We start from the raw sequence: 26,060 nt of genomic DNA, 5'->3' as shown, positions 1-26,060 counted from the left end.
CTACACAAGCAGAAACTGAATTCTCCACTAAATGAAATTGCTAGAACCAAACAAACACTCAACAACAAAGGAAGGAAGTCACATCAATAAACTTGAAAAGCAGAGGCCATAACTGATCTCCTAGCTTGCTGACTTCCCTAATGGTATATCTATTTAAACACCCCAAGAAATATATGCATCTCTTGCCACTTTAAGAAGGAAGTTGATATATAACCTCCCCTAGGCTCAGCAAGTTAGAGTTGCTTACTGCCAAGCTGGACAACCTGAGTTCAATTCCTACCTTTCCAGCAGAGGGAGAGAACTAGCTCCCAGAGTTGTCCTTTGACCACATGGTACAAATAAATAAATGCAAAAAAAAAAAAAAATTGCTACAGCCAGGGTTACATAGCTACACAGAAAAACCCTGTCCCAAATCCCGCCCCCCAAAAAATTTTTAGTTACAGTGCAGGCTCAGAGGTTAAGATCACTGGCTGTGGGGCTGTAGAGATGGCTCAGAGGTTAAGAGCACCAGCTTCTCTTTCAGAGGTCCTGAGTTCAATTCCCAGCAACCACATGGTGGCTTACAACCATCTGTTATGAGATCTGGTGACCTCTTCTGGTGTGCAGATATACATGGAAACAGAGTGTTGTATACATAATAAGGAAAGATCCAATTAGCCATCAGTGCTGCTTCCTTTTACAGTTGCAGCACACTGGGGGTATGAGGGGGGTGTCTCTAGCCCTCACTCCAGTTTTTAAACACCCTGGGCTGTTTGAATTCAGAATCTCTGGCTTGCTTGAATTCAGAATCTCTGAATGGCGGCAATCCCAGCGTCTAAGAGAAAGCTCTGTCACTATCAGTCCCTGACTTAGCAGAGTGGGAAAAACAAAACAGAAAACAGGAAGGTAAGGAGTTACTTGTTTGTTTTTTAGACAGTGGATCCCTGTGTAGCTTTGTAGACCAGGCTGGCCTCAAACTCAGAGATCTGTCTGCCTATGCCTCCCACTTCTTTGTTTAGTTAATTGGCCCACTTATTCAATGGATGGATGAACTGACAGATGGAATCTTTGAGCCATACTGATTATTAACAAAGAAAAAGTATACTGGCTCATGTCCTTTACCTCTACTTGTAAAAAAGGGGTTTGAAAGAATTGACAAGTTTCATGCCAGCTTGATATTCTCTCCCTCTCCCCCCCTCCCCCCAGACACACATACACACACTGCTGCAGCACATAACCACTGCTACAAGGCTACCAGGTCCTCTGCAGGGGAGCCTTCACTTCCCACACTGTGGGCCTTTTGGTACTTCACTAGATCGCTATAAGAACTTGTGTCAATCTTCATATGCCCGGTGTTTTCTCCCAACAGTGTGCATGTGGTTCCCTGGAAAAGATCTTCCCAGGATGGTCAGTGAATCTACAAGTACCCTCAAGGTGTCCAGACTCACTGTGCACCCAGACCCCCGCCCCACATCTCTCCACACTCCTACGGCCACACAAACTATGCAGGCTGGACTTTCTCTTGGGTCCCTCTGGGGTCCCTCTTGACACTATAGAAATTACTTCTGTTAACTATTCTCTCAGCATTCCTTTCTGAATATTGTCCCACATCCTTTTAGGGCAGCATTCTTCATTTTAGATATTAATAGCTAGCTGACTTACACCTTTCCCATTATTGACTCTGTGCTTCAAAAGCATTACCTGCAGTATACCTTCCACTGATTAATCTACCCATACTAACTGAGCATTTTCTATGCTATAGACTCCTAGACATAGTGGGGAACAAGCAAAAGTCTTTACCCTGGGTTTACAGAGCAGAAAATGAATGAGCACAAAGCACCCATATCAAATCTATGGTATTCAAATGTTGTAAATGCTGGGGACAGAGCCAGCCCACAGCTGGGGGGGAGGGGGTGTCAGAAAGACACAGAAAACAGGCCAACAGAAAATAGAGTAGGGAGGGAACCAAAGTTTTAGACAAGTGGACAACTAAAGAGCTCTAACTGGGAAGGACAAGGTCCTAAGGTTTCAGGGACAACTGCACTAGCTCAAGACATGCCAGCAAAGGAACTGGCATGCTCACTAACTGGCACAAATGCACTTGTCAGGACTACAGGAAGAATATGACACAATACCTGCATCATGACGTGATTACCGCTCATCACCTGGCCTGAAGAAACAAGAGAAAGAGCATCTTAAAAACACAAAGAGGGCAGTGGTGGCATATGCCTTTAATCCCAGCACTTGGGAGGCAGAGGCAGGCAGATCTCTGTGAGTTCGAGACCAGCCAGGTCTACAAGAGCTTGTTTCAGGACAGCCTCCAAAGCCACAGAGAAACCCTGTCTCAAAACAAAACAAAACAAAACAAACAAAAACCACAACAACAAAAAAAACCCTCAAAGATCTGTGAGTGGTGGTGCAGGCCTTTAATCCCAGCAGACAGGAGGAGCTTTGTGAGGTCAAGGCTAGCCTGATCTATATAGTTCCAGTACAGCCAGGACTACATAAAGACCCTCTCTCAAAAAAAAAAAAAAAAAAAGAAAAGAAAAGAAAAGGCAAATATGGCTGATATGGTGACACATTTAGGAAGTGAGACAATTAGGATCTAGAGTTCAAGGTCAGCCTGAGCTATGATCTGTATCAACAGGGCTGAGAATATAGCCAATGGATAGAGTGTAAGAAAGCCTGGGTTCTATCCTCAGCACTATAGAACAGGGCATGGCTACCCACACCCATGATCCCAGCACTATAAAAGAGGGATCAAAAGATCAAGGCCATTCTCAGGCACAGTTCAAAGCTACCTTAGGCTAGAAGAGTCCCTGACATTGAAACCAACCGAGGTGTCCAGTAACAGAAGGAATAGAGAAAATGTGTACATGCACAATGGACATCCTTCAATTATGAGGAAGAACAAATCTATGCCATTTGCATGAAAATGGACACTGCTGGAGATCATATAAAACTGGTCTCAGTCACAGTTCTCACTCATCCATGGATCCTTGGCATTATAGATATATGTACCAAGGATGTAAAGGAAGGGAAACTAGGAAACAAGGCAGCTAATGGGAAGGCAAGGGAAAAGGGGAGGCTTTGGGTAACATCTATGATTATGCTCCGCAGGGCCACAGTTCCACCTACTGCACTAGCACTGAAGGGACAAGTCTATGTTTTTATTGACATTAACACCCACCCTAGACTGGTAAGGCCTGGTGGCACAAGCCTTTAATCCTAGGCACATGAGGCAAAGGCAGGTGCACCTCTGTGAGGAGTGAGTTTCTTCATTTACCCTCCCCTTTCCCCGCCCCCAGTAGCCCCTGGTTGTCCTGGAACTCACTCTGTAGACCATGCTGGCCTGCTGGGATTAGATGCATGCTCTGCCACCACTGGCTTTGCATCCGAGTTCGAGGCCAGCCTGGTCTACAGAGTGAGTTCTAGGACAGCCAGAGATATGTAGTGGAGTAGAAGGGAGACTCGGGAACTAATACAAAAGACCTAGTTTTGTATTTTATTAAAATCAGAAGTAAATGTACCAGTCAGGAAAAAAAAAAAAAATCGGGAGTTGGAGAGTAAGGAATGTTTTGTTTATCTGGCCACTGCAACACACTGATAGGTAACTGTGGAGAAAACAGAAAACATTTCAAGTTAAAGAGCCGGAAAGATGGATCAGCAGTTAAGAACAATGGATACTCTTCCCAAATACTAACTGGGGTTGAGTCCCAGGACCCACACAGTGGCTCACCACCACCTGTAACTCAGTCCCATGCTATCACGCTCTTCTGGCCTCCACCAGTACTGTATGCATGTGGTGCAGACATACATGCAAGCGAAAAGACCCATACATATAAAATAAAAGCAAAAGGAAAAATGCTTAAGAAGAAAAGAACAATCTTTCAGGTTAATTAGCAGATTCCTCGTTAACCACTTAGATGACCTACTACTACTCTCTCCAAAGAATGCTCTGTCCTAGTAGAGTAATGGACCAACAAGAACCTAACTGAGAACTACCTCTTTTTACAATATCAAGCTAGAACACTAGACTAAAAGTGGAATGTGGGGCTGGAGAAGTGGTTCATCTGTTAAGAGCACTGGCTACTTTTTCCGGAAGACCCTGCTTCAATTCCCAGCACCCACAACATGGTGATTCACGACCATCTGTAGCTCCAGTTCCAAGGAATACATGCCCTCTCTTGCCTCCCTGGGCACCAGGCACATGTTGTATGTGTACATACAACACCCACAATACATAAAAAATTTACTGAATGTTTTCAGAATAGTTTCTAAATTGTTTGTTCCAATATATGGCATACTACAATCTTAATGTGCAATCCCAAAATGGGAAGGTACCTTTATTTAACTAACACACACACACACACACACACACACACACCCATTCCAAACCCAGTGAGTTGTCCAGACTTCCAACTCAGAGACCCTGCCCCAAAAACAGAAAACAAAAAACTGTCTAATCAGCCGGGTGTTGGTGGCGCATGCCTTAAATCTCAGCACTGGGGAGGCAGAGGCAGGAAGATCTCTGAGTTCGAGGCCAGCCTGGTCTCCGGAGCTGGTGCCAGGATAGGCTCCAAAACTACAGAGAAACCGAAGGAAAAAAAAAAAAAAGGAAAACAGACTAGAAGGCCAAAGACCTGTTCTAGTAAGTCCCCTGAATTCCTGGCTTATCAGCCTCCTGAACTAGAGCCCTGCCTCTCTTCTGTGGTGTGTGTGGAATAGTGATAACTATGTGACAGCTGACAAAGGCCACATAGATCCACCTAGGACCACACAAACCACAGTGCTTAGCCACTGCTATGCCCCTTCAAAGCTCAGTGTTGTGCTGTATGTTCCTTTTCACCAACCTACCAGGAAGCCTAATTTGGCTCTTAAGTAGAGATGGCCTTGGCAGCCACCTAAAGGGAAACACTACTTAAAATACCATAAGAATGGTATGTGAGATGTCTATCTTCAATTTTGTTGTGATCCTAAAACTATTCTTTAAAAAAATAAAGTCAGTGGTGATGGCAGACCACTTTTTAATCTCAGCATTCAGGAGGCAGAGGCAGGTTTGTGTTTGAGACCAGTCTGGTCTACAGAGTTCTAGGACAGCCAGGGCTACAGAGAAACTCTGTCTCGAAAAAGAAAAAAGTTTAAATATATCAAGATATGGGCTAGGATGGATGGTAGTACTTGTTCCATCTCAGAAAAAAATATTTAAATTCCAATGGGGGGGGGGGTCGAGACAGTTTCTTTTAAAAGGGGGCATGGGGGGCTGGAAAGGTGTCTCAGCAGTTAAGAGCATAGCTCACGTTCCAGAGGATCCCAGTATCCTCATAGACATACATGCAAAACATCAATGCACATAAAATAGAAATAAATTTAAAAGGGGGGGTGGGATCCACCTCTAGAACCCACATACTGAGTTCTATCTCTAAAACCCACATAGAAGTAGACAGAGATCTGAACCAACAGAGTTGTTCTCTGGCTTATACATATGTACCCCCAAATACATAGAAGAGATGCCCTGGCTTGACTTCTGATACAGCTTCCTAAAACAGACTAAATGCAGAAGACGAAAAGAAATAAATGCTAGAAAGCCTCTTGACAGCTGCTAGAATACCAATAAATTCATAAGCTAATGGGTCCAGACAACACTAAGATAAAAGCAATGTTATCAAGGTGAACAGTTTCTGTCCCTCCAAGGGCACTAGTGTGTTAGTGTGAGAGCCCCATTGGTGTAGCCTCAGATCTTTTATGAAAAGTGATTGCAGGTTTTCTAATGGATTCCATTAAATGTTCTTTGGCAGACTAGGTGACAAGGTCCATGGCTTGCAAAACATAATCCATATATTGCTTCAGCCTTACTCTGTATTTTAAGAGATAAAAATGAATTTTTCAGGGCATAGTGTACACCTCTAATCACAACACTCAGGAGACTAAGACATGATTGCTACAAGCTCCCAGCCAGCAGCTGTGACACAGCCAAGACTTGTCTTACACAGAGCTGTATCAACCATGTCCACACCCAGCCAAAACACCCAATTAAGTAAGTTCAGGGTTCTTTACCAGGCAGCTTCTTTTAACCCCACCAAGGTTACCCACTGAAACTGACCTACAGCATGGCCATTGTTGCAAGCTTAGTACTCTTCTACTGAATTCAGTTGTTTGGCTTGTTGTTTTAGGACAGGGAGGGTTTCTCTAAGTAGCTTTGGCTGTCCTAGAACTCTGTAGACCAGGCTAGCTAACCTCCACCTCAGAGATCAGCCAACCTCTGCATCCCAAACTCTGGGATTAAAGCTATATACTGCCACTGTCCAGCTCTGAGTCTAGTCCTTATGGAGCACTTAGATGCCAACTGACACCTGCATTTCTTCACAGTGGATGTCACAGTAAATCTCTTGGATCCCCAGCATCACATAAACTGGCACTGGTAGCACATTACTGTGACCTCCAGCACTGGGGAGGTAGAAACAAGTGTCATCCATTGCTATGTGGCTAAATGGCAACTTTGAAGGTAGCCTTGGCTACATTTAAAGTCAGTCTAGGGCCAGGTGGTGGTGTTCTGTTTTTTTGTTTGTTTGTTTGTTTTTTAAGAAAAATAAACTTGCCAGGCGGTGGTGGCGCACACCTGTAATCCCAGCACTCGGGAGGCAGAGGCAGGCGGATCTCTGTGAGTTCAAGACCAGCCTGGTCTACAAGAGCTAGTTCCAGGATTGTCTCCAAAGCTGCACAGAGAAACCCTGTCTCGAAAAAAACCAAAAATAAAGTCAGTCTCTGTCTGTCAGTGTCTGTCTGTCTGTCTGTCTGTCTGTCTGTCTGTCTCTCTCACTCACACACACACACACACACACACACACACACACACACACACACACACACACACACACCTACTTTTCTGGAAAAAAGAAGGATCCAGTAATATATCAACCTCCCAAAATTTTTAATGCTTGTGAGACTCAGATGATCAGAGTAGACTAGATCATCAAGATGACTGCCCTCAAAGATGCAGACACAGCCCCGTAAAATAGGGCCCTAAGGATCCAAAAGTCAACCCAGCGTTGGGGAGGTCTAGACAGGCAGATCCCAGAGCCTGCTAGATGAAACAAAAGCTTTAGCTTTAGTGAGACCCTGCCTCAAAGCACTAAGAGCCATTCTCTGGTCTCCACATGCACCTGGGCATGCACCTACACACAGGGAGCAGCCCATTCCCATGTATCCTGTACATCCTCAAGTTCCAGGAAGAGGTCCTTGAGTCTTCTGATACCAGTCCCAAATCCCTATTCCATCCCAACAGCTCACCTGCTCTGTTCCCAGGAGAGAGTAATTGAGATAGATAATAGGTGTTAAGATGAGCAGAACAGGAGTGGGCAGCTTCTGATTTCCTAGGTCTTCCAAAGAAAACTGGATCACTGCCAGTGAATTTCTCAACACTAAGAACCAGTTCATGAACATTTATAATCTGAAGAGCCACACTCAAATTTACTATAAATTACACATTTTCTGATCTTTGAAACAAATAAATATGCCATATGGGTAGGCTACCTTTATGTTCCAATTTATGTTCATTTTGGGTTTTTTTTTCAGGCAGGATTTTGCTATGTAGCCCAGATTGGCCTCAACTTCCCAAACATGCTCAGCCTCCCATGTGCTGGGGTAACTCACACCACCCAATTATTTGTTTTAATTTTGTGAATATGGGTGTTTTGCTTGCATGCATGTCTGGGTATTGTGTGCATTCAGTATCGAGAATGCCAGAAAAGGGTAGCAAATAACTGGAGTTACAAGCAACAATGTGAGCCATCGTGTGGGATCAAACCCAGGTCCTCTACAAGAGCAAGAAATACTCTTAACCAGAGCCATTTCTCGAGCCCCCAACACTAGTTCTTAATCCAGCCTGTCCCAACAGGATACTCACACAAGGCCTTTTAGGAGGTCACTTCCACAGACAGAAAAACTGCAGTTCAAGCACATGCAAGTCTTAGAAATGAATAGTGCCCTGCTGAAGTGGCACTAAGAGACAAATGACACTAATCCAACATCCCATGGCCAGCAAATTCCACTGCAGATGCATGTGTAGCTCTGCAGTGACTCTTCATGTGTACCGTTGATGGCAATCAACTAGCCTAGTTAGGCAATCACTAGCCTAACTACAAATTCAAAAGCAAGTTCTATTAACCATTTCCCATACTTTGGCAAATTATCAGTGAGAAGTGTCCCCAGCCACATCTAGTGTGCCCTGAGAACTTGAGGCATTGCCCAGTACTAACACACCTGTAATTTGCAAAACTAAAAATGACTCGATGTACCTCATCCAAGTGGAAATGACAGCTGTCTCCATTGACAATCCAGCCTGCATGAATGAGGCAGTCACCAAATTATGGCATATATGTTTCTCCTTTCAATTCATGTTTTCCTTGTGTGCACCACTGCTCAAAACATACTACTTCCAAATAACATCCACTGAAATACCTAATTCTAATGTTAGCCCTAGAGAAGAAAGAATCCAGAATCCAGTCTGTCCACTGACTTTCTGTGCCGAGTTCCCAACAAGGACAAGAGGGTGAGGCCCAAAACACAGCAATATGCACTCAGAAGACTACCAGCTCCTGGACTTATAGCATATACAGTCTCAAGACTAGAATGTTTTACTTTTGTTATGCAAAAAAAAAACCTTCAAATACCCCATGACCACTTCAAAACTGTTATTTCTGTTGCATACTCCCAGTAAGATTCTGATTCTAATCTCAGAGTGAGGTAGCTCAGGAGACTGAAGTAGGAGTTCTAAAAGTCTCAAGTCTGAAACTACCACTGCTGAATAATGAGTTCCACAGGATTATGGGCTACACAATGAAACACTGCATCTAAACATCTATATCTATATATCTCCTTTTAAGAATTACCCCAGCCGGGCAGTAGTGACACACACCTTTATTTCCAGCACCTGGGAGGCAGAGGCAGGCAGATCTCTGTATTCAAGTCCAGCCAGGTCCTCAAAGAAGTTCCAGGACAGATAACAAAGCTAGAGAGAAATCCGGTTCCCCCCCCCAAAAAAAAACCAAACAACAACAACAACAAACTTACCCTAATCCAGCTGTCAGTTACAAAAGCACTTCCATGACAGTTTAACACTGCCATGTGCTATAAACTACACCCAAGAAATTCCAGCATGAAAAGATGTGGGGGTCTGTGAAGAACAGAAACCAACAGCTCATGGAATCAACATCGACCTTTAAGTACAAGGCATGCTGGTAGCTTCAAATTAATCCCCTCAGCTTACTGAGCCAGTTCTGACAGCACACATGCCAGATTCACTTCCAACTTCATGTGAGAGCTAGCTCCTCCTCTGAACTGGTTCAGCTGGTGGACAGCAGCACACCCTACACACAATGTTTCCAAGTTCTTTACTGTTGTCCTTCAGTCCACAGAACAAGGTTCAAACACACAGTTCAAAACATGGAAACAACTACAATCTATATGAAAGAGTTAACCTATTAACCTCTACAAGTCCACAGAAAACTGACCCTTAGCTGAACTTGTGGAAGCTACTTCAACAAAAACCTAGAGAATTAGAATATGGAGGCTTGGCTGGGCGTTAGTGGGACACGCCTTTAACTCCAGCACTTGGGAGGCAGAGGCAGGCGGATCTCTGTGAGTTTGAGGCCAGCCTGGTCTACAGAACCAGGATAGGCTCCAAATCTACGCAGAGAAACTGTGTTTCAAAAAATAGCAAAGAATATGGAGGCTCCCTGCTAAAATCCCAGTCCTTGAAAGAGTGAGGCAGGTAAATAGTCTAAAGCTAACCTAGACTACACATTGACCCAGTCTCCAGAAACATCTAAACAAAAAACACCCAGTTTGCATATCATCGAGGGCGGCACATGGTAAAATGCCAGGAATGAATGAATGAATGAATGAATGGTTAAAATTCTCAGAGCAAGACAGATTCAATAGTGAAATCCTGTTTTGTTTTTTCTTTTTTTATGTCAAGGACTCATACAGTCCAGCTGGCCTGAAACTTGCTGTGTAACCTGAGGCTAACCTTGGACTCCTGATCCTCCTGCCTCCACCTCTCCCATCCTGGGGTTACAGATATGCTCAACCTTACACAACTATTCCACTACTATTCTTTTAAAACTAAAACAGCACTCAAACTATATCACCTTTTCTCCTTTCTGCCACTAGACAACCTAAGGTACTGCTAACATTTATGTTTAGGTAGATCTGCCAGTCTGAGTCCTGAAGATGTGCATATGTTGTTGTGCTGCAAAACACAAAGGCCAGGACAAGCTTACAAAGCATCACTAGCACTTCCATTAACTTAACACTGCTACTGGTGATTGAGAAAGTGAATTATGTTTAAACATGCTTTGTTCATCTCAAAATTACAAAGAAAGCATTACACTACAGCTTAGTTCAGAATGAATCCTACAGACTAATTCCCAAGTAAAAACATGACAGTCAACTAAGATTTTCTTTTGTTTGTTTTGTGCTCTGGCATTCTGGAACTCACAGAGCTCTGCTTGATTCTGCCTCCCAAGTGCTGAGAGTAAAGGCATATTTAAGTTGAGTAAAAGCCTGAAATCTCCTAAAACCTCCTAGGGGAAAGACAAGTGACTCCAGGATTCAAAGCAGTTGCTATAGCAGAGAACTCAGGTTGCATTCCCAGCAATCAAACAGAGCCTAACAACCATTCTTATTCTAGTTCCAAGGGATCCAAAGCCCTCTTTTCTCACTTCATAAGGCATCAGGAAGACACATGCATGCAAGCAAAGCATTAATTCACATTTGAAAAAGGGGGGGGGCTTGAAGAGGCAGGTGTGACTGTGTGCCCAACTCCTAGCACCTTGAAAGCAGAGGCAGGCAATGAATTCCAAGCTGTATAATGAAGATCTGTTTACAACTTAAAAACTAATAAAAACTCTGAATGACATACTTGTCAAAAATATTATTGAGAATTCCCATCCTATTTCAAAGAACTACACCAAATACAAAGGTAAATTTACAAAAGGAGGGAAAAGGTCAAACAGGCAAAGTTCTGATTTGATCTAAAAAACATCACATATTGAATAGAACAGCAGTTTCTAAGATCTAACCTTTCATTTAAAACAGGATAATAGGCGGGGCATTGGTGGCACACGCCTTTAATCCCAGCACTCGGGAGGCAGAGGCAGGCGTTCGAGGTCAGCCTGGTCTCCAGCGGGAGTGCCAGGATAGGCTCCAAAGCTACACAGAGAAACCCTGTCTCGAAAAACCAAATAAATAAACTAACAAACAGGACAATAACCCAGAGGTGGTGGTGCATGCCTTTAATCCCAGCACTTGGAAGGTAGAGGCAGGTGGATCTCTGTATGTTCAAGGCCAACCTGGTCTACGGAGGAAGTTCCAGGATAGGTTCCAAAGCTACAGAGAAACCCTGCCTCAAAAAAAAAGTTTTGTGGTTTAAATCCCACATCGTACTTCATTGAAACAGTTATTAAAATAACCTTTTAAAATCCCAACCCAACCCCACCAGGCTGAGGCAGAAAAAATTCAAGTTAGAGAACAACCTGGGGCAGGGCGTTGGTTGGTGCACGCCTTTAATCCCAGCACTCCGGAGGCAGAGGCAGGTGGATCTCCGTAAATTCAAGGCCAACCTGGTCTACAGAGCAAGTTCCAGGACAGGCTCAAAAAAAAAAAAAAAATCCTGTCTCAAAAAACGAGACCAGCCTGGACTAGAGAGAACCCTATGTGTGTTTTCCAAATGTGTGTAACCAGATCGACCTCGTCCGCATGTATACAGACCCATCCACCAGCCTCGGAAAGGCTGAGATTTTACTCCCCACCAGTTTCCCAAGAGTCACTTTATTTCTCAGCCTGGCAGAAAAAAAAAAAAAAAAATCATTCGGATGAGCCAATTTCTAGTCTAGGTCTCCGACCTCAACAAACGCCGGGCTCAAAGCAGCCCGGAGAAGCAGCACCACGTGCTGACGACTTCTCATTTCTCCCAAGTGCGTCTTATCAGGGGGTCTGAGGGAGCAGCTCCCCGCACGGACCCGCACAGAGAGCAAGGCGCAGCAGGCGCTCCGGCCTGCGGAGCCCCAACCCAGCCCGGGCTCCGTGCAAAAGGTGTCAGTCCCGGGCGAGACAGAGTGTGCCACCCCAGTGGTTCCCAGTTTTCTTTACAACACTATTCTGGAGGCGAGGGCCGGGTCCCTGCGGCGCCGTACAGCACCACCTGAGCCGCTGGGCCAGAGCGTCGCCCGGGACCCCTCGGCTGCCGGCGGAGCACGCGGGAGGCCTTCCCTGCGGCCTCGGCGCTCTCGAGGCTGCTCGGGCGCTCTCGGGGCAGTTCGGGCGGCCTCTGGCGCTGGGGCGCGCGGCGATAAGGGGCGCGGCGCGGGCCTAGGCCGGCAGCGTGCCGGCGCCTCCCCCACCGCCGGCCCACCGCGCAACTCGCGTTCGCCGTCCCGAGGTCTTCCCGCAGCCCAGACCTCCCGCCCTGGACGCAGCCCTCGCTACCTGCGGGTTGTGGAGGGCCATGGCGGCCCGTCTCAATGAGGCTCGGCACTGCTCCGGCTCCTCACGCCGCGTCCCCCGTCGCCGCCATCTTCTCGCCGCACAGACACACTCGCATCGGCCGCCGCGCCTGCGCACTGGCCGTGCCGCGGGAGAGCAGGCGTATTTATGCGCCTGCGCGCGACAGGTGGGCGTGCGCCCCGGCCGGCGACCCTTCCGCCCGCGGCGCGTGGAGGGCGGCCGCTTCTGGCTAGGGCGTGTTGATGGAGGTGGCCACGCACCCTCAGGCTGCACCGTGGAGGAGTGCCGGCATCAGCTGCGCATCGGCTGCCCAAGGTCGGCCCTGAGAATCCCCACAGGAGATCCCCACGGATCCTTTACCTATGGAGCGCGCTCTTCTGACCGTTCATTCATTCGTTTCTTCGCTCTTCAGTCCCTCCACTAGCTTTGCCTGCCACTGGGGGAAAAAAATTGTTTTTGTTTGTAAAGCAAAGGAATAAACGCTGAAGGAGCCACTGAGATGACTCAGCGGGTAATGGAGCCCGCCTCCTTTACCCTTGACGACAGAGTACCATCCTTGGGATACACATGGCAGAAAGGGAAAACAGACTCCAAAGAGTTGTCCTCTGACACACACAGGGGCTCACACAAAATGAAAATAAACTAGTTAATTTATTTTTAAAAAGATCTCGTTGATCCGGGATTGTTCTGCTGTGATCTCAGTACACAGGCGCCAGAAGCAGGAGATCATCCATGAATTGCAGACCAGTCTACACACCAAGTTCCAGGCCACACTAAGCTGCATAAGGTGATTCAAGCTTGTCTCAAAAAACAAAAACAAAACAAAACAAAACAAAAAACCAAAATCCTGTTGAGGTCTTAGCACACTCTGCAGTAGATATCACCCATAGGGCAGACAGGCGTCTGCATACAAGCAGGATGGCTGTTGACTCACCACATACCCATGAAACCTTTGCTGAGACCACTACCTAACTACACTCCCTGCTCATGGGTCTACCATCCCCATTCTGTGTGGCTTCAGACAAGTTACCGCCCTTTCCCTCAGTCTCTGCATCTGTGACTAAATGAAAAAACATAACTGGAGGTCTTAATTCTTATTTTGCCCAGCTCAAGCACACTCCTACTGCCCTTCACGTGTTTCATGGGATCACATTTCTCCCACTCAACTTTCAGTTAAACCTAAATCTCTGGACAGATTAGGCATGTCCAGGTGGAGTGTCCATAGACTATGGCATCTTATTTTTGAAAAACCAAACGCACTGTTTTATGAACTATGGGAACATGTCTGGGTTTTCCCAAGAGTTGTCTTGACCATGTGTTCCCACAGGGTGCTCTCAAGAGGGGTTGGAGGCATAGTTCAGTAGGAGTGCTAGATTCTGATGCCAACACCACACACAAAGATGATTAGTAAACATATTTGCTGAACAAGTTTGTGCTTGCGGGTAATCCTAGTACTCAAGACTCAAGAAGCTGAGGCAGGAGGATCAGCACAAGCTCCGGTACAGAGTAATAAGTCTCAGCCCATCTAGGGTAAAAGTAAGGCCCTTTGAGGTTGGGAATGTAGCCCAGATGACAGAGTACTTGTCTAGCACACATACATGAAGCCCGAGTCCTATCCCAAGCACCAAGTAACCTGGATGTAGTCCCAGAACTGAAGAGGTACAGGCAGGAGGATCACCCTCAGCAACATAGAAAGTTTGAGGCCATCCTAGGCTACAGAAGACCCTGTCTCAAAAACAAACAAATAATAATGTCATGGATACGGCTCATCGAGTTGCCTCACTTGCTGCAAGCCTGACAACCTGAGGACCTTTATGATAGGAGAGAACCGACTTCACCAAAGTTGTCCTCTGACTTCCACACCCACACAGGTACAATATAAAATAAACATTATTTACTTTATGTTATGTGTATGGGTATTTTATCTGCATGTATGTCTGTATGTTTTGTGTATGCCTCTGGAACTGGAATTATAGACGGTTGTGAGCTACCATGTGGCTAAACCAGGATCCTATGGAAGAACAATGAGTGTTCTTAACTACTGAGACATCTTTTAGCCCCTAAAATAAATATCCTTTTTTTTTAAAGATTTTATTTATTTATTATGTATATAACATTCTGCTTCAATGTATATCTGCACACCAGAAGAGGGCACCAGATCTCATAACGGATGGTTGTGAGCCACCATGTGGTTGCTGGGAGTTGAACTCAGGACCCCTGGAAGAGCAGTCGGTGCTCTTAACCTCTGAGCCATCTCTCCAGCCCAAATAAACATATTCTTAAAATAACTAAGTGAGCTAAAAAACATCACACACACACACACACACACACACACACACACACACACACACACACACACACAGGGCCTAGACAGATGGCTCAGCAAGTAACAAAATGTACTACTCTTGGGGAGGACCCAGGTTCAGTTCCCAGAACCCACATGGGCAACTCCTGTAACTCTAGTTTCAGGTGACCTAACACCATCTTCTGGTCTCCTTGGGCACCTATACTCACATTCACATACCAACACAGATGTGCAGATATACACATAATTGAAAATAATAAAAGTAAAATTTAAAAACAAAACATATAACAATCAATAGAATGTGTCAGCCTCAATGGGGTGTGGTGTGCATTGAGTTAGCTTTCCTTCTTTTTCTCAGAAGGGATCCTGCTATGCTGTCCAGGCTGCTCTCAAACTCTGAAGTTCAAGTGATTACCTTACCTACCCAGTGCTAGAATTATAAGCCCGCATATCTTACCAGGTTTACTTTACTGCCTCTTTTCTGACAACGGGAAACATTCAGATATGGATCCCTCTGGGTGGTTGGTGTCTTGCTAATTTTAGGATGCAGAAGTGGTACTGTGTGGTCAGCCCAGAACTCCTGAGATTGAAGCAGGAAGGTCTGAGTTCAAGGGCACCCGGAACTAAAGAGCCAGATCCAAGAAGGAGAAAAGGAAGAAGGAGAAGGAGAAAAAGCAGGAGGCATCGTGGTGTACACCTTTTTCTCAGCATACCAGACACAGAGGCAGGCAGAGTTCTGTGAGTTTGAGGCCAGCCTGAGTTTACTAAGGAAATTCCAGGCTAGCCAGTGCTTTATGGTGCATGGTGAGAACCTGTCTCAAAATAATATTAAAAAAAATTTAAAGAGAAGATTGTGCTCATTGCTCTGTTGTTGGAAGATACATTCTGAAAAATTTCAGAGTAACTTACCAGAGTCTATCAAAAGTTTTCAGGGTTCAGGAAAAAAAAAAAAAGAAGTATTCACAAGCAAACAGGGAACTAAAATGTAGCAAAATGTTAGCAGTTATGGGATCTAAGTGGTACTATATTTCAAAAACATTTTGCAGCAATAACAAAAACCATTATGTTAATATGGCTATGCTATTGTTATTATTATGTGTCGTTGTATCTATGCTATGGTGATGACAGAAACACTAGATCCACACATGAATAGATACTTAAATACAGAGGAAAACCTAGAATCAGTTGCTGGAGACTTGTCTTAGTGGTTCTGTTCCCAGCACTCATATGGTGGGATCCAACCATCTTTAATTCCAATTTCAGGAGATCTGACACCCTCTTCTGGCCTTTGAGTGCACTTACTCACATGAAGGTACCCTCACAGACATACATACACATAAGTAAAAATAATCTTAAAAAAAAATCCCACTGCCAATTCGCAAAGTAGTGTCTGTTTGATTTTGAATCAACATTGCATGAACACAAAATAAAAATAATAAGCAAGACCCAAACATAATTTTCCTTTCTTTCTTTCTTTCTGTCTGTCTGTCTTTCACATGATTTGTCTCCATAGTCTTGGAAATCACTATGTTATGTAGACCAGGCTGGCCCCACAGAAATCCTCCTGTCTCTGCCAGAGTGGTTTGCTGGGATCAAAGAAAGGTGTGAGCCAGGGAAACTGGGGATATAGTTCAGTGGTTAAAAGCACTGGCTGCTCTTTCTTCCAGAGGACCTAGGTTTGATTCCCAGCACCCCTATGGCAGCTTACAACTGTCTGTAATTCCAGTTCCAGGAATCTGATGTCACCTTCTGGCCTCTGTGGGCACCAGGTACACATGTGCCTAGATATACATGTAGGCAAAACACAAATAAACATAAAAAATAATGTTAATTTCTCGAGCTGGAGAGATGGCTCAGAGGTTAAGAGCACTGGCTGCTCTTCCAGAGGTCCCGAGTTCAATTCCCAGCAACTACATGGTGACTCACAACCATCCATAATGAAATCTGGTGTCCTCTTCTGGCATGGATGCAGAATATTGTATACATAATAAATAAATAAAATCTTTAAAAAATAATGTTAATTTCTCAAAAAGGCATGAGGTAGATACCATACATGGCCAGATTTAAATTTTCTTTCTTTTTTTCTTTTTCTTTTTTCTTTGGTTTTTCAAGAAAGGGTTTCTCTGTGGCTTTGGAGGCTGTCCTGGAACTATAGACCAGGCTGGTCTCAAACTCTCAGAGATCCACCTGCCTCTGCCTCCCGAGTGTTGGGATTAAAGGCATGTGCCACCAATGCTTGGCTTTTTTTCTTTTTTCTTTTTTAAGACAGAGTTTCTCTGTGTAGCCCTGGCTGTCTTGGAACTAGCTCTGTAGACCAGGCTGGCCTTGAACTCACAGAGATCTGCCTGCCTCTGGCTCCATAGTGCTGGGACCAAAGGTATGAGCCACCACCACCCACCAGATTTTATTTTCAAATAATAATTCTCAGAGATGTTAACACAAGACTTCAAAACAAATAGACAAATATTAAAAGAGATTTTGTGGGATCTGGAGAGATGGCTCTGTTCATCCAGAGAAGTGGGTTTAGTTTCTAGCATGTACATGGTAGCTCATAACCCTGTGACTCCGTTATTGGGAGATCCCAGGGAATCTAATACTCTCTTTCTGTCTCAGCAGACACTGGGCACATATGGTTCACAGACATACATTCAGACAAAACACCAATACATGTAAAACAATTTATTTTTTGTTTTGGTTTGAGGGCTTTTGTTTTGTTTTGATTTTGAGACTGCTTCTGCCTCCCAAGTGCTAGGATTAAAGGTGTGCACCACCACCCAGCATAAAAATTTTTTTGAGAGAGACAGAAATTATGCCCCATCTTTGTCATAGTAGCTTGGGGAGTCTCCCTTAACCTGTTCCAGTTGGGTAAAACCTCCCAAGAAGATTACACTGCACTTCAGGAAATTGTGAGGCAAAGTTGGCAAGTTTATTAAGTAGAGGGGTGGGATAGTAGGTAGACAGGTCAGACTGAGTTTAGGATTGAATGAGAGAGAAGGAGGGAAAGGGTTGTGTACAGGTATGGACACAGCTGTTCCAGTGAGTTTTGCTTAGGTGTCTTGGGTTTTGTTTTCCTTTGCTTTGGCACAAGCTCTCATGTTAGCCTCAAACTCTATAGAGCTGAGGATGAGCTCCTGGGCCTCCTACTTCGGCTTCCCTTGAACAAAACTGCAGGGTTTCTCTGTGTAACAGCCCTGGCTGTCCTGGAACTCACTTTGTAGACCAGACTAGCCTCAAACTCACAGAGATCCACCTGCCTCTGCCTCCTGAATGCTGAAGACTACAGTTCTAACTTCTGCTTTTGGCATACCAAAACCAATCAAGCAAAACTATAAGAATTTTCTTCTGGTCCTACTTGGCTGTGCATCCCTTTAATCCCAGCACTAGGGGAGGCAGAGGCAGGCAGATCTCTTGTGGATTCCAAGCCAGAATGGCTTACAAAGACAGAGCTTGTCTCAAAAAAAGAAAAAAAAAAGACAGTTCTTTTTTTGTTGTTTTTTGTTTTTTGTTTTTTCGGACAGGGTTTGGAGCCTGTCCTAGAATTCACTCTGTAGACCAGGCTGGCCTGGAACTCACAGAGATCCACCCACCTCTGCCTCTGCCTCTGCCTCCCAAGTGCTGGGATTAAAGGCGGGCACCACCAACGCCCAGCTGACAGTTTCCTTTTGTAAATGAAACCAAGTCAGATGGTTTTATAAGATTGGTTGTTTAGATTAAGAGATGTTGGGCCAGGTTTGGTGGCACATGTCTTTAATCCCAGCACTTAGGAGGCAGAAGCAGACCAGCCTGGGTGAGTTCTAGGACAGCCAGGGCTACATGGCAGAGAAATCCTGCCTGGAAAAACCAGAGATAGAGAGGGAGGGAGCCATGGGGAGGAGGTGGAGAATGCTAATAGGTTTAGACTCAGGATTACAAACTTCCTGGCAGAAAGTAGGAGTGGCTCACTGCCTTTAACATTGATTTGTGATGTTCTGAGAGAAACCAGCTTTATCTCTGTAGGTAACCTTAGCTTTATCAGTCCCAGATTCATGACTCTCGGAACAGGAAGTATAAATGAGTTCCCCTTCCCAGTCACTTTAAACTTCTCTTTTATCCTGACTCACTAGGAGCCCACAGTGGACCCACAATTCTTAGCAGCCCACCGGAGTTTTAAACCCATCCTTGTGGTTGTGTGGACTTAGGACAGGTTTCTTAACCTTCCTGTGAATCTCTCATATCAAAAGTTGCTGCCCCTCCTAAAGATCTGAACACAGGGGGACTGGAGAGATGGCTCAGAGGTTAAGAGCCCTGGCTGCTCTTCCAGAGGTCCTGAGTTCAATTCCCAGCAACCACATGGTGGCTCACAACCATCTGTAATGAGATCTGGTCTGCAGGGATACATGCAGACAGAATACTGTATACATAATAAATAAATAAATATTTAAAAAATCTGAACACAGCAGCACAGCCTAGTCCCTGCATAGATGGAGATGTGACTTAGCTAATAAAATCTTTGCAGATGGGCTGGGTGATAGTGGCACACACCTTTAATCCCAGCACTCAGGAGGCAGAGGCTGGTGGAGTTCAAGGCCAGCCTGGTCTACAGAGCAAGTGCCAGGACAGCCAGGGCTGTTATTCTGAGAAAACTTGTCTCGAAAAACAAACAAACAAAAACTTTGCAGATGGAATGATATTGACCAGAAGGTAAACTGGTGGTCATCCAAGTTGGTTCCATGGTGATATCATAAGGGTACTTTGAAGGACAAGAGAAACTTGGGACAAGGGGGGTATGAAAACAGAGGGATGGGGAAGGAGAGAATGGGGCTGGAGTTTCATTGGTAGAGCACTTGCCCAGGGCATATAAAGCACCACATACTCTAGGCATTGTGGTACCCATCTAGTCATCCCAATACTCCAGAGATTTGAGGCAGGAGGATCAGAAGTTACAAGTCATACTTAGCCACATACTGAATAGAGGCCAGCCTTGGCTACATGAAGCCCTGTCTCAGAGACACGGATAAAGTTCAGAAGCAGAGGCATGCAGCTAGCCTCTAGAAACCAGTAAGCCACAAACCATGTGGCAGCAACACAGCCCTGCCGACACCTTGATTTGAGTTCTCTCCATCTTCTAATTTGAAGAGCTGTAAAGGGAGTAATTTGTCTTTTTCTAAACTCATCAATTAGGTGCAATCCACTACAGCTGTGATAAACTAACTCAAGTCAACCTAGGAGATAATAGACATTGCAGTGGGGTGCGGCCTCTGGCGCCTTTTTACCCCACCCCCATCTCCTGCCATTTAATATGACCAAGGGCTTTTCATTATTGTACAGAGGGTATTAGACTTTCTGAAATCCCCTTAAATAGATGTTTTCCAGAGGGATGAAAGAAACCATGCTTCTTATTTAGACAGCATCAGATAGCTTAGCACGTGGTCATTAATTCAACATCTGGGGGACAGAGCATTCCTCCAGGCCTGTCATATCTGAGGAAATCATTTTTAGAATCTGATCATATACAGGTGTATCATGATGGAGTGACCATTGGTGGATTTCTGAGCTCCATGGGCCTCACTTTCCTCCATCTGTAGAAAGGGAACAATAATACGTCCCAGGGCTATAATAAAGGTGAATAACAAAGCCTGAAGAGATGGCTCAGTGGTTAAAAGCACTAACTACATCCTGGTACCAGTCGCACATGCCTTTAATCCCAGCACTTGGGAGGCAGAGGTAGGCAGATCTGTGAGTTTGAGGTCACCCTGGTTTACAGAGCAAGTTCCAGGACAGCCAGTGATACTCAGAGAAACCCTGCCTAGAAAAAACCAAAAACCTAGCTGGGCAGTGGTGGTACACACCTTTAATCCCAGCTCTTGGGAGGCAAAGGCAGGTGGTTCAAGGCCAGCCTGGTCTACGGAATGAGTTCCAGGACAGATTCCAAAGTCATACAGAGAAACCGTCTCAAAAAAACAAAACAAAACAAAAGGGGGGGGGTAGGTGAAAGGTTCAGGCTTTAATGCTGATCAGCTTTGCCTCTTTAAGAGACAGACCCCGCCCCCTGACAATAGTCAGGGCAAGAACAGGGACGGGCCATCACCACATCACCCACCACACATGCGTGAGGACTCTCTGGGCATGTGTGGAACCTCGGTGCACATGTGCAGTCTTCCCTTTAAAAGTTCCAACTTAGCCTGCTTCGCTCTCTCTCTGCTTCTTCTTTGCTCTCTCTCTACTCTTCTCTCTGTTTGCCTCTGCTACTCCTCTCTCTCTCTCTCTCTCTCTCTCTCTCTCTCTCTCTCTCTCTCGTGACGGGCCATGGCGGTTTCTCTTCTCTCTTAGTCTCCCTACTCTGCCGGGCCTTATAATAAACTGGTTAACATGTCTCATCTTGCACCCCCTCTTTTTCTTTATTTCTAATTTAAACAAAAACAACAGTAGGAAGCACTGACTACTTCTGCAGAGGATTTAAGTTTAAGTCCTAGCACCCACATGGACTTCACAACCATCTGTAACTCAGATTCCTGAGAATCTGATGTCCTCCTCTGACTTCCAAGTTCACTAGGCAAGCACATAGTGCAAACATGCAGGCAAAATACTCCTAAAGTAAAATTTAAATAAAATTAAATAAAACTTTTTTTTTGTTTTTTCCATACAGGGTTTCTCTGTGAAACAATCATGGAACTCACCATGTAGACCAGGCTGGCCTTGAACTCACAGAGACCTGCCTTCCTCTGCCTCCTGAGTTCGGGGATTAATGGCATACACCACCTCTGCATGCTTTATAGATGGTTTTGAGCCTGAATGTGGTCTCTGGAATTGAACTCTGTAAGATTAAGGTCTCTTTATTCCAGAAGACACCAAGGTAAAACACAGGCCAGAGCTAGGTTATAGAACCCAGCCAGCGCGGCCAGAACAAAAGGGGCCAGCGTCCCCACGTGCAGCCCCTTAAGAAGCTCCCTTAAGTCACCCCGGCTTTCCTTCACCACGCCCCTCTGGGCGAGTCCCGGGGTCCACCTGGTACCTGCCCCAGGACTATTGGGCGGGGCTAGGGTGACTCCCTACAGAACTCAGTACCTTTGGAAAAGCAGCCAGTGCTTTCAACCTCTGAGCAACTTCCCAGCCCTTTTGTTGTTGTTGTTTTTGTTTTGAGACAGAGTTTCTCTGTGTAGCCCTGTCCTGGAACTCACACTGTAGGCTAGGTTGAATTGAATTTAGAGATCTACCTGCCTCTGCTCCTGAGGGGCAGGATTAAAGGTTTGCTCTACCACTGCCCCAAAAAATGTTTTAAAGGAGTAACAAGATAATGTATGAGAATGGCTTAGCCTGCATACACTAGGAGCTTAGTAACTGCTGGAAATTATCCTCATTGTGTCTAGAGTCCTCAGACAGGAAGACAACATTTTCCCAGGAAGAGCTTGATGCCTTTGACATTTATTGTTAATGATAAAATCCAAGCTTTCAAACAAAAATTGAAATTATGGAAAATAGGTATCTACCAGGTAGACCGGACAGCTTCCCAGTGCTTGATGACTTTCTGGTGACAGTGACAGTGGCAGTAAAAACAGATGTAACAAAATGAAAACATAATGAATAGTGGGAAGTCTGACCAATTTGGTTTGTTGTTGTTGTTTTTTTTGTTATGTTTTGTTTTTTCAAGACAGGATTTCTCTGTGGCTTTGGAGGCTGTCCTGGAACTCACTCTGTAGACCAGGCTGGCCTTGAACTGCCTGTCTTTGCCTCCCGAGAACTGGGATTAAAGGCATGAGCCACCACCGCCCAGCAACTGTCCAGTTTCTTTTTTTTCTTTAAGATTTTATTTATTTATCATGTATACAACATTCTGCCTCTATGTATGCCTTCAGGCCAGAAGGAGGCACCAGATCTCATTACAGATGGTTGTGAGCCACTATGTAGTTGCTGGGAATTGAACTCAGGACCTCCAGAAGAGCAGCCAGTGCTCTTAACCTCTGAGGCATCTCTCCAGCCCCCACTGTCCAGTTTCTTTTGGGGGGAGCAGGGTTCGAGCAGGGTTTTTCTGTGGCTTTGGAGGCTGTCCTGGAACTAACTCTTGTAGACCAGGCTGGTCTCGAACTCACAGAGATCTGCCTGCCTCTGCCTCCCAAGTGCTGGTATTAGAGGCATGTGTGGGTTATAAGCCTCTTAAGAGTGTTCTGGGAACTAAACTCAGGTCCTCTGAAAGAGCAGCAAGTGCTCTTACCTGTTGGGCCAACTTTCCAGCTCTCCTAACTGTTTTCATATTTATTTATTTATTTTCAAGACAGGTTTTCTCTGTGTAGCCTTGCTATCCTGGACTCTATAGACCAGGCTGGCTTCAAACTCACAAAGATCCACCTGCCTCTGCCTTCCGATTGCTGGGGTTATAGGTGTGTGCCACCACCATCCAGCCCTGTTTTCATTTTTAATACAGAAAACAGAAATGGATATAACTCACAAAACCAAAGTATTTTGGAGTGGGCAAACAAGCATATCTGTGTATGTGCATGGTTTGGTAGCCCTGGAGTTGAGATTTAAGGTCAAAGCTGCCCACAGTGCCAGGTAAGCTTTCTGCTATCAGTTCCATCTCTAGTCCTTCCATTCTAGTTCTCAACATCACAGAAGCAGAGGCAAAGGGATCTCTGTGAGTTCGAGAACAGCCTGGTCTACACAGCCTGTTCCAGGCCATGCTCCCCTGGTGGCCTGGGGCTGTGTTTTTCCCAGGGGTTCAGTGTTTATCTTATCCTATTCAGGTCTCTTCCCAAAGACCTGGCCAGTCCTAGGTTGCCCCTTTGTGGTCCTTCCTATTATCCTACTGGATCTTGCTGGGTCACTCTTGTCCTGAGCTGGCACCTGGTCTGTGTGCATTTTACATGTGAATTTTCTGCTCTTGCACTGGAGTCAGTCAGCTACATTATCTCTTTCTTTCTTTCTTTTTTCTTTTTTTCTTTTTTTTTTTTTTTTTTTTTTTTTTTTTTTTTTTTTTTTTTTTGGTTTTTTGAGACAGGGTTTCTCTGTATTGTTTTTTGGATCCTGTCCTGGCACTCACTCTGTAGACGAGGCTGGTCTTGAACTCACAGAGATCTACCTGCCTCTGCCTCCCGAGTGCTGGGATTAAAGGCATGTGCCACCAACGCCCGACTTATTTATTTATTATGTATATAGTGTTCTGTCTGCATGTTATGACTGCATGCCATAAAAGGGTGCCAGATCTCATTACAGATGGTTGTGAGCCACCATGTGGTTGCTGGGAATTGAACTCAGGCAGGACCTCTGGAAGAACATCTAGCACTCTTAGCCTCTGAGTCATTTCTCCAGCCCTATCTACATAATCTGGTGTCCCAGATGTCCCCAGTGCCTAGACTAGCTCTGGGTACTTGGCAGCTTCTCAGTAAAATTTGTTGAATGAATGAATGACATTATTGAGCTCTCACAAAACCCAGTGAAGTGGGTGCTACTGTTTTCCCCACTGGAGGGCATGCTGCATGCTTTCAGATTCTGATCTTGAAAACCATTTGCAGGGCTGGGGAGCTAGTTCAGTGGGTGAAAGGGCTTTCTGTCCAATCCCAATGACCTGAATTTGGATCCTCAGAACTCATGTAAAATCGGATACAATGGCTCAAATCTGTAATTCTAGCCCTTCTATGGCAAGATAGAGGCAAAGATAGGAGAAGCCCCTGTAATCCTGTGGGCCAGCTAGCCAGGGACATTGGAAATAAGATAATAATCAATTCAAGAGACTAGTGAAAACGCAATTTCAGTATACGGCTCAGCAGGAAGGGACACCAGCATAAAGAAAAGGCAAAAATGACCCACATGGTGACTTTGCACCAGACAGTGGTATTTAAAGTTCCCCCAATCAGAGCTGGAATCACTGGCTGCTTTTACAGAGGACCTGAGTTCAGTTCCTAGCACCCAGTTCCTGGAGATCTGATGCCCTCTCCTGGGCTCTGTGAGCACTGCACGCTTGTGGTACATAGATATACATACAAAACACTCATACACATAAAATAATTTTAAAAAAGTGCACTCAACATGATAAATTCCTGTCCTCTTCTCCCACAGGCTAGCACTTGTTCCCTTTGCAAATTCTTCATCTCATTGGTTTGTGAATAGTTTGGGCCTTGAGATTGCCTGCCCCCTTTTCTTATCATGGATCAGTCACATAGTGGAAAACTTTTAATATTCCAACTCTTAGTGTTCTGAGACAAGCAGGCACTAGGAGAGAGGAGCCTAGCATCTCTTGCTTATCTGCAACTCTGGTGAACTCTAACTGCATCTCATACTAAGAATGGACCTCAGAGCCGGGCGTTGGTTGTGCACGTCTTTAATCCCAGCATTCGGGAGGCAGAGGCCAGCCTGGTCTCCAGAGCGAGTGCCAGGATAGGCTCCAAAGCTATAGAGAAATCCTGTCTCAAAAAAAAAAGAAAAGAAAAGAATGGACCACAGCAGCCTGCTTCTTACAGTAGCATGCAACGAGAATTCAGTCTGTCATAGTTTTGGAGACAGGAAGCACAAAATCTAGGGCTGCCCTCCTCCTGGAGGCTTTGAATGACATCCTGTCCACTCTATGGTGTTCCTAAAGACATACTCTGAGACGGACAATCTGTACATAATAAGCTCTGTTCCTGTAGCAAATACAGGTCTAGAGGTTGAGCTCCAGGAGACAGCACTTCTGTGTCTCCTCCAGCCTCCTGGTAGAGCCCCAAAAGGAAGAGAGATCCAAAGGAGAGCTTGGATCTCTCTTCCTCTTCTGATAAAGCAACCAGCTCCCAGACTCACCTCCAAATACCCTCAGCAGAGGAGTTGGGACTGACTTTCATCCCAAGAAAAGGAGTCACATTCATATCACAGCAGCGGGAAGCCCCATCCCTTTCTTTCAGTTTACAGGGTCATGGGCAGTCCTTCCCAGGTCGCTGGCAGGCCTTGGTGTTTCTCATCCTGTCACATTGTCACTCCAATCTCTGTGCCTGTTGCCCCACGGCTTTTTCCTGTTTGGCTCTGAGTCTGTGTCACTGAAAGGAACACAGCATTTTCTATCCAGAGCTGAGTGGAGTCTCTGGCTGCTGCTTCCTCTGTTAAGGCATGTCATTTGAAATGTGTGATAGCTTTTGTTCCTCATTACTGAGACAGGGTCACTTGATCCTCCTGCCTTTAAACACAGATGCTGAGGTCAGCTCAGTAACTGACCCAAGAGGCGTGGAGAGGACAGATGAAAGCATTATCTTGTGGCCACCATCTGGATTGGGTGTTTCTTGGCATCTTACGAAAAGGATGGAAGAAGCCCACAGATTGCATACTGTCA

At 45.2% G+C, this 26,060-nt stretch overlaps 1 protein-coding gene across 3 annotated transcripts in view; it reads right to left on the bottom strand.

The window, feature by feature from the left end:
- The window catches only part of Usp10 (ubiquitin specific peptidase 10), a 43,003-nt gene extending 30,229 nt beyond the window's left edge, over positions 1-12,774 (bottom strand). The window contains exons 1-2 of one of the 3 annotated variants that reach the window (XM_027410742.2): positions 12,469-12,599; positions 2,115-2,149 (exon numbers count right to left, since the gene is read on the bottom strand). In XM_027410742.2, the coding sequence (XP_027266543.1) occupies positions 2,115-2,141 (27 nt within the window). In that variant the 5' untranslated portion in view covers positions 2,142-2,149; positions 12,469-12,599. Of the gene's footprint in view, positions 1-2,114; positions 2,150-12,468 lie in introns of all 3 variants that reach the window. The other 2 variants (XM_027410741.2, XM_027410743.1) reach the window with 2 other exon arrangements.
- Between the last annotated feature and the right edge of the window lie 13,286 nt (positions 12,775-26,060).

The sequence above is a fragment of the Cricetulus griseus genome, chromosome 3 (genome assembly GCF_003668045.3).
Source record: "Cricetulus griseus strain 17A/GY chromosome 3, alternate assembly CriGri-PICRH-1.0, whole genome shotgun sequence".
Lineage (NCBI taxonomy): Eukaryota > Metazoa > Chordata > Mammalia > Rodentia > Cricetidae > Cricetulus > Cricetulus griseus.
The sequence above is the reverse complement of the archived record's forward strand: the minus strand, read 5'-3'. Positions and strand labels throughout refer to the sequence as shown.